The sequence below is a fragment of the Thamnophis elegans genome, chromosome 2 (genome assembly GCF_009769535.1).
Source record: "Thamnophis elegans isolate rThaEle1 chromosome 2, rThaEle1.pri, whole genome shotgun sequence".
Taxonomy (NCBI): domain Eukaryota; kingdom Metazoa; phylum Chordata; class Lepidosauria; order Squamata; family Colubridae; genus Thamnophis; species Thamnophis elegans.
Genome location: NC_045542.1, coordinates 155,808,141 through 155,821,574, shown reverse-complemented (window position 1 = coordinate 155,821,574; position 13,434 = coordinate 155,808,141). Strand labels below are relative to the sequence as shown.

Genomic DNA, 13,434 nt, shown 5'->3' with positions numbered 1-13,434 from the left:
TGGAAATAAGAGGCACTTTATTGTGATGGTTCTACTTCTACCTCCATGGCCAGCTCAAGTCAATGCGGATAGCGGAAGAACAGCTCTATCCTAAGCCTCCCGTAATGTGGGCTACCCTGGGGCTCAAGCGTTCATTACTCCTTTTCAACATCTTCATGAAACTGCTAGCAGGAGCCATCCTTCCTACAATGGATGGAAATGAATAAAAGACAGAAGCAACCTGGAATTAAGGAGATACTTCCTAACATTGAGAATAATTAACCAGTGGAACAGCTTGCCTTCAGAAGTTGTGTGTACTCCCATCACTGGAAATTTTTAAGAAAGATTGGGCAGCCACTTTTCTGAAATGATATAGGGTCTCCTGCCTGAGCAGAGGCTTGGACTAGAACACTTCCAAGGTGCCTTCCTGATCTATTCTGATTGATTACATATACAGGGTTTATTGGTTTCTGTATATGGCTCTGCATTTTGCCATTTGCATATTCTGTATTAGGTTTTTACTGCTGTTAACTGCCTGGAGTCACCTTGAGTTGGGCTGCCATATACATGTTCTAAATAAATAAAAATACATGCATGCAAAGATATTTATATCCTGCCTTTATTCAAAGTAAAAATAACACCATGCTTGTTAGCTAAACATGGAAATTAAAAAAAAATAAAATCCCAACAGAGACCAGTGACAGATCCATCCCTTATTGTTGCCAAGAAAACAACATGTCTATAAAATCCCAAGAAATCAATCATAGGGTGAAGGAGACTTTTTACAAACAGTAGAAAATTGTGGGTACCAGTTTTTAAGTCAGCACAGATGAAATAAAATCTGGAGTGGGAAGAAATATATAGCAGCCTAGTTCCTTCTCTGCTTTTACACCATGTAGGAAATCAGGCAGCTCTACTTGCTCCTGATTTCTTCACTGACCTGACCTCAATCCACTTTCTAGCTGCTGTTTCCGCCCTGGGCAGAGCACGACTGTCATCCCCCATGCCATCTTTTAGGAGATAGGAAGTGAGTCTTTTCCGTTGCAGATTCTGCCCAATGAAAAAATTTTCCCCTGAGGTTTGGAGGCCTTTCTCCTCCAAGTCTTCCATAAAGCAAGGAAGATCTAGCTGTTTCCCTAAGTACTGGGATAAGAAGAGATGCCTGCTCATCAGAAACTTGATTTGGAACAGATGTTTGCTTATATTTATTAACCTAATAACAGCATTTACATATGCCACTAATCCTGCAGTGATTGGACTAGATGACAAAGTCTCTTCCAACTTTGTTATTCTATTCTATTACACCCTCACGTTTGATACTAAGACATTTCCTAAAGAGAATCATGCAAGTAATTGTTTAATTGTTCAGCTGGGTTTCCAATGACAACCAAAAAATTTCAAGATTCTTCTACACATATCAAATGTTGTATCATATGGAATTTCTTGTGTGATAAGGGAGGAACTTTGTGTGAAACACTGTTTGCAATCTACCTATTTGAATGGTTACTCCCCTATATGTGACCTTACATGATTTATAAGGTTAGATCTACTACTGAAATCTTTCCCACAATCCGGACATTCGTATGGCTTCTCTCCTGTGTGAGTCCTCTGGTGTATCACCAAATGGGAATTCCAAGCAAAACTTTTCCCACATTCAAGACACTCATATGGTTTCTCTCCAGTGTGAGTCCTCTGGTGTTTCACTAAGTAGGAATTATGACAGAATTTTTTCCCACAATCTGGACACTGATATGGTTTTTCTCCAGTGTGAGTTTTTCGGTGTATCACCAGGTAGGAATTCTGAGTGAAACCTTTCCCACAATCTGGACACTGATATGGTTTTTCTCCTGTGTGAGTTTTCTGGTGTATCACCAGGTTGGAATTCTGACTGAAACTTTTCCCACAATCTGAGCAGTTATACGGTTTCTCTCCTGTGTGAGTCCTGTGATGTCTCAACAACTTGGAATTTTGAGTGAAACTCTTCTCACAATCTGGACACTCATACAGTCTCACTCCTCTGTGAGTCTTCTGGTGCTTCACTAGTTGAGCCTTGCAACTGAAACTTTCTCCACATTCCGGACACTCATATGTTTTCTTTTCCGTATGAATCCTGTGGTGTTTCACCAGGTAGGAATTCTGCCTGAAACTTTTTCCACAATCATGACATTTATATGGTTTCTCTTCTGTGTGAGTTCTCTGGTGTTTTATCAGGTAGGAATTCAGACTGAAACTTTTTCCACAATGACATTTATATAATTTATCTGCTGTGTGAGTTCTCTGATGTTTCATCAGGTCAGAATTACAACTGAAACATTTCCCACAATCTGAACACTCATACGGTTTCTCTTGTGTGTGAGTCCTCTGGTGTATCACCAGGTCAGAATTCTGAGTGAAACTTTTCCCACAATCAGGACACTTATATGGTTTCTCTCCTGTATGAGTCCTCTGATGTCGCACAAGGTGGAAATTTTGAATGAATCTTTTCCCACATTGTAGACACTCATATGGTTTTTCACCTGTGTGAATCCTTTGGTGTATCACTAGGTCAGAATTCCCCTTGAAACCTTTTCCACAATCTGAACATTCATACGGTTTCTCTCCTGTGTGAGTCCTCTGGTGTTTCACCAGGTCGGATTTCCGAGAGAAATCTTTTCCACAATCAGGACACTCATATGGTTTCTCTCCTGTGTGAATTCTGTGATGTTCTACCAGGAGAGAATTCCAACTGAAACTTTTCCCACAATCTTGGCATTCATATGGTTTCTCTCCTGTGTGAACCCACTTATGTATCAGCAGGATGGAATTCTGACTAAACGTTTTCCCACAATCAGGACATTCAAAGATTTTCTCTGCAGTGTGAGTCCTCTCGTGTCTTACCAGATTGGTTAGCATGCTAATTTTTTTGCCACATTGGGAACACTGGTAGAGCTGCTCCTCTGGCATCGGCCGTTCCATGAGTCACAGGAGTCCAGTTCTGAGTAAAGCTTTTACCACACTCCAATCATTTGTTAGGGTTTTCACGGGATGGATCCTTCTGTGCATCAATTAACAGTGATCAGCAATCTGTGTTTGTCCTGCAATAAACAGTCTGTCGAGTTTTAGCAAAACTGGTATTCTTGGATTCATGAGGGAGTGAAAAATATTTCGGATCCCTTATCTGGTGGTGCTTTGATTCAAGACACTCTTTCCATCCTTAAAGGCTTTCATTAATGCCTTTGGCTGTCCTAGGGATCTTTTCTATTTCCCACTTTTTCTAAATTTAGTAATTACAATACAATAGCAGAGTTGGAAGGGACCTTGGAGGTCTTCTAGTCCAACCCCCTGCCTAGGCAGGAAATCCTATACCGTTTCAGACAAATGGCTATCCAACATCTTCTTAAAGACTTCCAGTGTTGGGGCATTCACAATTTCTGGAGGCAAGCTGTTCCACTGATTAATTGTTCTAACTGTCAGGAAATTTCTCCTCAGTTCTAAGTTGCTTCTCTCCTTGATTAGTTTCCACCCATTGCTTCTTGTTCTACACTCAGGTGCCCTGGAGAATAATTGTATCTTTTTACCTCTTCATGCAATATTTCCTTCAGTTCCACATCTATTTCTTCCATCTGAAAATTCTGTTTCTGTTATTCTCTCTTTTGTCTCCTCCATCTGCTGAGGAAAGAGAAGTTTTAACACTTTCTAGAAGAAGCAGAAAAGATTTTGATTGATGGTTTATTTTGCATTTTAATGCTGCTTCTCATCCTCTGTTGTCCAGACTGCTCTACTTGGCTTCCTCTTTGTCTAGAAGATTAATATTAATGGATTAGTTTCATTGTTTTAAAAATGACTGCAGAACCTATGAAAACAGCAAAAAGAAAGAAAATCCATATATTACTATGAAAAGCAAAGAGATTAAAATGCTCTTTAACCTCTAATATTCATTATGATTCATTAGGCACATAGAAGAGCAGCAAAATCTAAGTTCAAATATCCACTCATTTTTCAAATCATGAAATTCTCTTGTTGGCTTAGGTAAATCACAAATTATCATTGCAAACTGTTACTAAAATTGCCGGAAAACACTGAGGTTTATGTATGCACACATAAATGCACACCTATAAGTGTACCTATGCAGAAAAGTATTTCACTCTTTAAAATGTTTTGGAAGTGGATTCACTCAATTTGTTTGATCTAATTTAAGAAAGGTGGGGAGATGAGATGGTGCCCAAATTCTATGCAAGATTTAAAATATCCATTTTGCCCTTGAAACTCCTCGCTTGCCAGGAAAGCAGCATGTCAATAACATCACAAGGAATGAAGTGTTACCCGAAGACCGAGGGAGATAGAAATATGAAATAAAGACCTTTTAAATCTCCCAGCAGAAAATCACAGGCAGCAATTTTAAATCATGGAGCAAAAGGATAAAAACATTTGGGGAGAGAAAGAATATGCAGCAGGAGCAGCCAATATCTTTCAGCCGTGTTCCTTCGCTGCGTCATACACCGTGGAGGAAGCCAAAGGGCCCGACTTTCTCCCGGCTTCTGCTCCGACCTTCCCGCCACTCACCTCCCAGGAGCCGCTTCGACCCTCCAAACGGCACAAGAGGATCCGCCGACATCAAAATAGTCCCGTGTGTGAGCCGGAAGAGGAAGTTCCTCTCTCGTCCTGATCCTCTCTAGCAGTCAAATCTCTATCGTTTCCACCTGTTCCATCTCCGCCTCTAACCATCCAGTAGACGAACAATGCCTCTACTTTACTGTATTCACTGCTTTCTAGGCACGAATTTCGCTGTAAAATTGAGGCTTCACTCCACTTAGGTTCACAGGTTTAGCCAAGTACTACACGCGAAAAGTTTATGAAGTTCTTTCTTCTCTGTGGCTCTAAATAGTTGTCAACCGTGTGTTAATCTGTTGAATCTGTTAAATCCACTGCCATTGCCTCTAAAGTCCATCTAGGTAGGAGGTAGATGTGATTTTCCTGTCTGTATTGTTGGGAGAGTCTAAATCCTGCTAGAAGGCAGAATTGCTCAGAGCAGCCTTCGCAATTCCTAGCGTTATTACCTTTCAGCCTTATTTATTCCCAAGCACCTTGGGCAAAACACTTGGAGGAAGCCAGTTTGTAGAAAGCTGGTCTAAAGATTCCTGCCCTGCAATGCTGTGATAAAATCAAAAAGTGTTTCCGTTCTCCTCCTCCGTTCTCCCAAAGTTCTTTCCCCAGCGTGTGATAGCTTTCTACTGGATTCCTCTGTGTCTTCCCTCCTCTGTTCTCCCAAAGTTCTTCCTCCAGAGTGTGATAGTTTTCTATTGGATTCCCCCCTGTCATGCCTCCTCCGTTCTCCCAAAGTTCTTTCTCTAGAGTGTGATAGTTTTCTATTGGATTCCCCCCTGTCATGCCTCCTCCGTTCTCCCAAAGTTCTTTCTCTAGAGTGTGATAGCTTTCTATTGGATTCCCCCCTGTCATGCCTCCTCCGTTCTCCCAAAGTTCTTTCTCTAGAGTGTGATAGTTTTCTACTGGATTCCCCCCTGTCATGCCTCCTCCGTTCTCCCAAAGTTCTTTCTCCAGAGTGTGATAGCTTTCTATTGGATTCCCCCCTGTCATGCCTCCTCCGTTCTCCCAAAGTTCTTTCTCTAGAGTGTGATAGTTTTCTACTGGATTCCCCTCTGTCTTGCCTCCTCCGATCTCTCAAAGTTCTTTCCCCAGCGTGTGATAGCTTTCTACTGGATTCCTCTCTGTCCTGCCTTCTCCGATCTCTCTAATTTCGGCCCTTAATCCTCCAGTTGTCTATTTTTGGGAGGTTTTCCCCTCTCTTCTCCCCCCCCACCCGCCTTCATAGGAGTCCCAAATTTTTTTGCCACATGGCTTGGGGGGGGTGGTCATGTGACTGAGTGTGCATGCCATGCCCACAAAATAGATCACACCCACAGAATAGGTTCTAAAAAAAGTGAAACCCACCACTGCTTGAAACCCACTCGGAAGACAACCGGTAACCAGTGCAGGCTTCTCTCCTTGATTAGTTTCCCTCCATTGCTTCTCGACTCGCGTTCTGGTGCTTTGAGAAACAAGCTGTCCCCCTCTTTTTTGTGGCAGCCCCTCAAATACTGGAATACTGCTGTCATGTCGCCTCCTATTTCTTTTTATCTCTACAGTCTTCATATGCTTTAGTCTCCAGCCCTTTAAATTTTAGTCTCTGCCATTTCCAAGCTAACAATTACAGGCAGAATTTTTAAATCATGCAGCATCAGTGTAACAGCATTTGGAGAGAGAAACAGTCACTGAAATGTTTCAGCCTTGTTCCTTGCTCTGATTCCAGGACATGGAGGAACCGAAAGGGCCCAACTCTCTCCCAGCTTCTCCTCCCACCTGCCCTCCACTCAGCTCCCAGGAGCCGCTTCGATCCTCCAAACAGCACAAGAGGCTCCACTGACACCAACACCCTCCCATGGCTGAGCTGGAAGAGGAAGTACCTTTCTACCTCTCTTCTCCTCGACATCCTTTCTAGCAATGCTTGATGGTTTTAACCCCATTTCATCCCCGTTGTTCTCCTCCTGTTTGTACGTCCCAACAAAGCCATCAGTGATGCTTCATTATATTGACAGTATTCTAAGCCCTGGCGTTGTTAGAGCCCCCCCCCCCCCCCAGTGACCTGAGGATGAAAATACACTCATTCTGTCTCTGGCGTTTGTAACTTTTATAATGAAGTGTCGTTTCTTACTCATTCCGACCACATCCTTAACTTTTCTCCAGAACCATCCTAATATAACCCTACTCTGTCCTTTCAGGTCGTGTAGACAGCCTCATTGTCATCTCAACTGAACCCGGAGCTTCATTTACAAGACCTAAACACTATATGCCATCAGACAACAAGAAAGCACACCAACTTTGGGGATCAGTGAAGACTCTTCCAGCCACTTCTTCCTCTTGGGGGTGTAGGATAACTCCCTGAAACTATCTTTGGAAATGAGGGAAACTTGAAGAGTGCAGCTTCACCCTATTTACCTTCACAAGATTAGCCAGGTGCTGCATCATAAAAGCTGATAAAGGTCCTGTTTGTATGTACAGCCTTAAACGATTGACAGCTTCATCCCATTAATAAAATGAAATGCAAGACAAAACATTGAAGTGCCCACCCACATTGCTTTCAAACACCTCTAGATAGGAGATATTATTTCTCCATCTGCATTCTCGCAGGGGCTAAATCTCACTAGAGGGCAGAATTCCTCTGAGGAGCCAATTTCCAGGGGAGTTAAGATTCCACCATTGAATATGCCCACGCAGCTTGGTCAAAGTCTTTGGAGGGCCCTAGTTTGAAGAAAGCTGATCTAGAGTCCTGTGCTTTAGCACTTGGCTCTCAATTCCTCTTCCAGGCCCAGAAAGGAGCAGGCCTGGAGACCACCCATTTCCCCCTAGCTCTCACCTGCTGGCCTGGAACACCTACCTCTTCCCCATAGAACAATCACAAGAGGTCCTCACTTAATGACCCACGGGGGTCCTGGATTTGCAATGGCAACTGGAACTGTCAGGCTTCTCCTCTGTAAGGAATGTGGTTTAATATCTACATGAAACCGCTAGGGGAGGTTAATCCAACACTTCATTTTGTGACCATTTGAAGTTTTAACGGCATTGAAAAAAGTGACACGATCATTTTTCACACTCAAAGACCATTGCAGCATGCCCATGGTCATGTGTTCAAAACTGAGACACTTTGCAAGGAGGCCGTGCACAGTGGGTCACTCATTCTTTGGTCACCTCCTGTTTGGATTACTACCCTGGGTCCCCCAGAAGCTTCAACTGGTCCAGAACGCAACAGCCCCCACAGTAATGAGAGTCCCTAGATTGCCTGTGTAACATTTTGGTTGTGCGAGCTGCACTGGATTCATTTCTCTACAAGTGCAACTGAACACGCTGGCCATGAACTTTAAAGTTATTTATTATAGCAATAGTGCTTAGAATTATATATCGCCCCATAGTGCTTTATAGCACTTTCAGTTTATTGTCCCCAACAATTCAGCTCATTTTATCAATCTCAGGACAGAAGGCTACATAAACCCCAAGGCCCGTCAGCATCAAATTCCAGGCTGTGGGCAGTCAGCAGGCAATACTGCATTGTAACCACTAAGTCACCAGGGCACCTGTCATTATTGTCCCACCTTTATTATTTTTGCATCTACCTGCTCTACCAGGTCAGATTAGTGGGCACGCTCCTAGTCCCTTTCTTTAAATATTCCTACTGGATAGTGAGTTGTTTCCGTTGCAGAGTCTGCATCAGAAGCTTGATTTGGAAACTGGTGTTCTTATTAAATTTATATGCCTCTAATCCCGAGGTGAACTTCTCAAACTTAAATCAGTTCTGAGCAAGAAAGGCACCAGGCACAAACATAATTAGTAAGGTAAGTAAACTTATCAATTGAACAAGAGTCACTTTTTGGGGATTCTCAGGTCATCAAATTGCCATCAACCTTGCTAGAATTGGGGGCAGGGCAAGTACATTTTAAATATGTAGGCTTTGCATTTTGCCATTTGCTATACATGGGGTCTACTAGGTCAGATAGGGTGGGCATACTCCTAGCCCCTTCCCTTAAATATTTGTACTGGATAGTGAGTCTTTTGCATTGCAAATCCTGCATCAGAAGCTTGATTTGAAGCCAGGTATTTGTATTTATTAAATTTATATGCCTCTAATCCTAAGGTGAACTTCCCCAACTTAACTCTTTGCCAGGTGAAAAATAACCAATTTTGAGCAAGAATGGCACCAGGCATGAACATTATTAGTATGGCCAAGAAGCCTGTTTAACATAGAAATTCGAACGAAAGCAAGATTCACTTGTTTGGGATTCTCAAACTATCAAATTGCCATCAACCTTGTTAGAAGTGCTCTGTATTTGCAGGGCAAGTACATTTTAAATGTGGAGGCTTTACATTTTGCTATTTGCTGGGGTTAACTGGTTTCTCTATTAAGATTTTATTGCTGTAAACCCTTTTGGAGTCCTACGAGTTGGGCTGCTATATACATTTTCTTATCAAGTAAAAATACATACATACATAGTTTATATCCCCCTTTATTATATATAGAAATAACCTAAAGCAGCAAGTATAATTTCTAGAGATCTATGCTCACTTTCTCTCACCCAGCAAAGGAGTTCCCCTAACTCTATGAAAGGGAATAATTGCACTGGGCTATAGAAAGGAAGCTCAGATCAGAGGCCTGCAGGCTAAAATATATGAAGAACAATTATAGGAACTGGGCATAGCTAGTCTGGTGACGAAAAAATCCAGCAGTGACATGATAGCAGTCTTCCAATATGTGAGGGGGTGTCTCAGACAGGAAGGGAGCAATATATTTTCCAATGGAACAGCTTGCCTTATGTAGTTGTGGTTGCTTCATCACTGGATGCTTTCAAGAAGAGACTCGACTGCCATGTGTCAGAAATGGTACAGGATCTCCTCCTTGAAACAATGGATTGGACTAGATGACATACAAAATCCCTTCCAACTTTATTATTCTATTCCTATCCTATCCTACTTTTTCCTCACTCATTTTTGATACAAAGGCAAATTTCACTAAAAAAAAGCCCATGCAAGTAATGAAATATTGTTCAATGGGGCTTCTAATGAAACACAAGAAATTAAATTCAACATTCCTCTACACACATCAAATTTTGCCTCACATGGAATTTCTTGGGTGATAAGGGAGGAAATTTGTGTGGGAGGAACACTGTCCATAATCTGGGCATTTGAATGGTTACTCCCCTATGTGCAATCTTACATGATTTATAAGGGTAGACATATAACGGAAATCTTTCCCACAATCTGGACATTCATATGGCTTCTCTCCTGTGTGACTCCTCAAGTGTATCACCAAATGGGAATTCCGACTGAAACTCTTCCCACATTCAAGACACTTATACGGTTTTTCTCCGCTGTGAATCCTCTGGTGTTTCACCAAGTAGGAATTCTGATTGAAACGTTTTCCACAATCTGGACACTGATATGGTTTTTCTCCTGTGTGAGTCTCCTGGTGTACCACTAGGTTAGATTTCTGACTGAAACTTTTCCCACAATGCAGACACTCATATGGTTTCTCTCCCGTGTGAGTTCTCTGATGTCTCAACAGCTTGGAATTCCGAGGGAAGCTTTTCCCACAATCAGGACACTCAAACAGTCTCTCTCCTCTATGAGTCTTCTGGTGTTTCACCAGTTCAGACTTAATAGTGAAACTTTCCTGACATTCTGGACATTTGTACAGTTTCTCTCCTGTGTGAGTCTTCTGGTGTATCACCAGGTGGAAATTCCAACTGAATCTTTTCCCACAATCCAGGCACTTATATGGTTTTTCTCCTGTGTGAATATTTTGGTGTTGCACCAGGAAGGAATTCTGATTGAAACTTTTCCCACATTCTGGACACTCATACTGTTTCTCTGCCGTATGAGTTTTCATGTGTTTCACCAGGTAGGAATTCCGATTGAAACTTTTCCCACAATCAGGACAGATATATGGTTTCTCTCCTGTGTGAGTCATTTGATGTTTTACCAGGTAGGAATTGTGACTGAAACTTTTCTCACAATCAGGACAGTTATATGGTTTCTCTTCTGTGTGAGTCCTCTGATGATTCACCAGGTTAAATTTCTGAGAGAAATCTTTCCCACAATCAGGACACTCATATGGTTTCTCTCCTGTGTGAGTCCTCTGATGTTTCACCAGGTTAAATTTCTGAGAGAAATTTTTCCCACAATCTGGACACTCATATGGTCGCTCTCCTGTGTGAGTCCTCTGATGCTTCACCAGGTTAAATTTCCGAGAGAAATCTTTCCCACAATCAGGACACTCATATGGTCTCTCTGTTGTGTGAGTCTTCTGATGTTCCACCAGGAGAGAATTCCAATTAAAACCTTTCCCACAAACTTGACACTCATATAGATTTTCTCGTTTGTGAGTCATCTGGTGTATCTTCAGGTGACAAATCCAAATGAAACGTTTTCCACAGTCAGTACACTTATATGGCTTCTCTTGCATGTGAGTCCTCTGGTGTAACACCAGATCAGAATTCTGTGTGAATTTTTTCCCACAAACAGGGCATTCAATGTTTGTCTCCCCAGCCTGAGCCCTTGTGTATCTCACTACATTGGTGTTCATACTTAATCTTTTGTCATATTGGCAACACTGGTAGATTTTTTTCCTCTGGTATGGGTCATTCAATGAATCATGAGGAAGCTTTTCTGAGAAAAGGCTTTTGCCACATGCTAAATACTTGTATCATTTTTCACTGGGTGGATCAGCTGTGATCAGCTGTGTTTTTTCCACAATGGGAAGTCTGTGGGGGGGTTTTCCCCCCAAAACTGATATTTTTGAATTCTTGAGGAGGCAAAAAATATTTGTGATCTCTTATTTGGAAGTTGCTTGATTCAAGCCATTATTTTCTTTCTCAAAGGCCTGCCCATTTTAATGCCTGCCCATTTTGGCTATCCAAGGGACCTTTTTCTTTCCACTTACTTCCAGGTATTTACTTCTTTTTCTTTATATGGAAATTATCTCCTTTGAGTTTTCATGTAATGTTTTCTTGAGTTCCGGGTACTATATTTCTTTCAGGTGAAAAAATTATTGGTTTTATTCTCTCACTTGCCTCTCATCTGCTGAGGAAGAAGGTTTGTTTTTACCATTTGCAGAGGAAATGGGAAATATTTTGATTGATGGTTTATTTTACATTTTAATACTGCTTCTCATTCTTTGTTGTCCAAAGTGCTCTTCTTGGCATCCTCTTTATCTGTAAGATATATATTAATGTGTTAAGTTTCATTATTGTTTAAACATTAGTCCAGTACATGAGAAAGCAGCAAAACAACAACAATAACAACCCATACATTTGCATGAACAAATAATCGCCAAAATTGGAGTTTCATGTGATAGAATTCTTTTTTGGGTTGGATAGAGATGCATGCATATTTATGCAGAAATACTTATGAGTTTATGTTTGTAGACAATGTATATTTATTTCAGTCTGCAAAATGTCCAAGTGCATTTTCTGCAAATTTTCTGATCTAATTTTAGCAAGGTGGGGAGACTAACAGATGAAATGGTGCCCAAAACCTATGCAACATTTAAAACATCTGTTTTGGCCATGAAAAGCCTCGCTTGCCATTAAAACAACATGTCAATAATATCACAAGGAATCAAGTGTAACGTGAAGGATGAGAGAAGTGGGCAATTAAGAATTATGAAAACTAAAGTGTCCTAAATCTCCCAGCAGAAAATCACAGACAGCAGTTCTGTGTGTGCAGCCCCAAAGGAATTAAATTTGGGGAAGTAGGGGAAGAATATACTGCAGCATTCAACATGTTTCAGCCTCGTTGCTTCCTTTGCTTTGCCACTATAAAACCCACTAGGACATACAAAACCTTTGGCAGATTTACACTTGAATACTGCTCTCCTGCCTGGAACCCACACTGCATTTCAGACATTAAAACATTAGAGAGGGTCCAGAGGTATTTTACAAGAAGAGTACTCAACTCCTCTGCTCGTAATAACATTCCGTATACCGCCAGGCTTGAAATTTTAGGCCTGGATAACCTTGAACTACGCCATCTATGTTCCGACCTGATCTTAAGGGCACAAGATAATCTGCCATAATGTCCTACCTGTTAATGACTACTTTTACGTCAACTGCAATAACACAAAGGCTATCAATAGATACAAACTAAAGGTAATCCGTTCTAATCTTGATTGCAGGAATAATGATTTCAGCAATAGAGTAGTAAACCCTGTAACCTTTTACCTTAAATTGCCTACCCTTATTTCTTAAGAGGTCCCTAAGGGGGCGTGCATAAACGCACCAGAGTCCCTACCATCCCTGCCCTACTGTCCCATTTATATGTGCTCTTTTTATGTGTTTATGGCCATGTTTCGCTTATTTATATCCGTCGATTTGTGCCATTTATTCATGCGTTTTCATACTTGTTTTCTTGTACTTGTTAACAAATAAAAAATAAATGAATAAATAAAAATAAAACCCAAAGACTTGCTCACGGCTTTTCCTCCGAACTGCCCCTCCACTCACCTCCCAGGAGCCGCTTCGACCCTCCAAACAGCACAAGAGGCTCCGGCGACACCAAATTACTCCCGTGGATGAGCCGGAAGAGGAAGTTCCTCTGCTCTTCACCTCTTCTCTTTCACATTCTCTCTGGCAATCCAATATTCTATCGTTTCAACTCGTTCCAGCCCAGCCTCTCCCCCCCCCCGCCCCCACTCCCTCCCTAGAATAGCTTGGCCGCCGCTGCACCATATCTACTTTCTTGGCGCAAGTGTTGCTTCTTTGTAGAGCGCCATCTAACGTCTGAAGGCGGAAGAACATGCTCGTTCTACCCTAGGGCGTTTGAAGATGTTCTCGTTGATTCGGTGCTTCCTTAAGTGCCATCAAGTCCTATTCGACTCCCATGGAGCTCATCGATAGCTTTCTCCTGCGGATCCATCCCCAAAACCATTTCTTT

The 13,434-nt window shown here is 41.8% G+C and overlaps 1 protein-coding gene across 1 annotated transcript; it reads right to left on the bottom strand.

The window, feature by feature from the left end:
• Positions 1–582: 582 nt before the first annotated feature.
• On the bottom strand, positions 583–13,160 carry LOC116502424 (zinc finger protein 850-like). The gene is made up of 3 exons (XM_032208319.1): positions 13,005–13,160; positions 9,699–11,714; positions 583–2,935 (listed from the first exon to the last, which is right to left on the bottom strand). Exons 2-3 carry the CDS (start codon positions 11,084–11,086, stop codon positions 1,483–1,485), a joined length of 2,841 nt encoding a protein of 946 aa, XP_032064210.1. The 5' UTR covers positions 11,087–11,714; positions 13,005–13,160; the 3' UTR covers positions 583–1,482.
• Between the last annotated feature and the right edge of the window lie 274 nt (positions 13,161–13,434).

What these genes read in the sequence shown, in the direction of transcription:
- LOC116502424 (XM_032208319.1), bottom strand. Translation starts at nt 11,086, where the DNA reads ATGAACACCAATGTAGTGAGATACACAAGGGCTCAGGCTGGGGAGACA. An exon ending in GTAAGATTGCACATAGGGGA is followed by an intron (nt 2,936 to 9,698) that starts GTAACCATTCAA and finishes ACTCCTGTGACT; the next exon opens with CATGGAACGGCCGATGCCAG.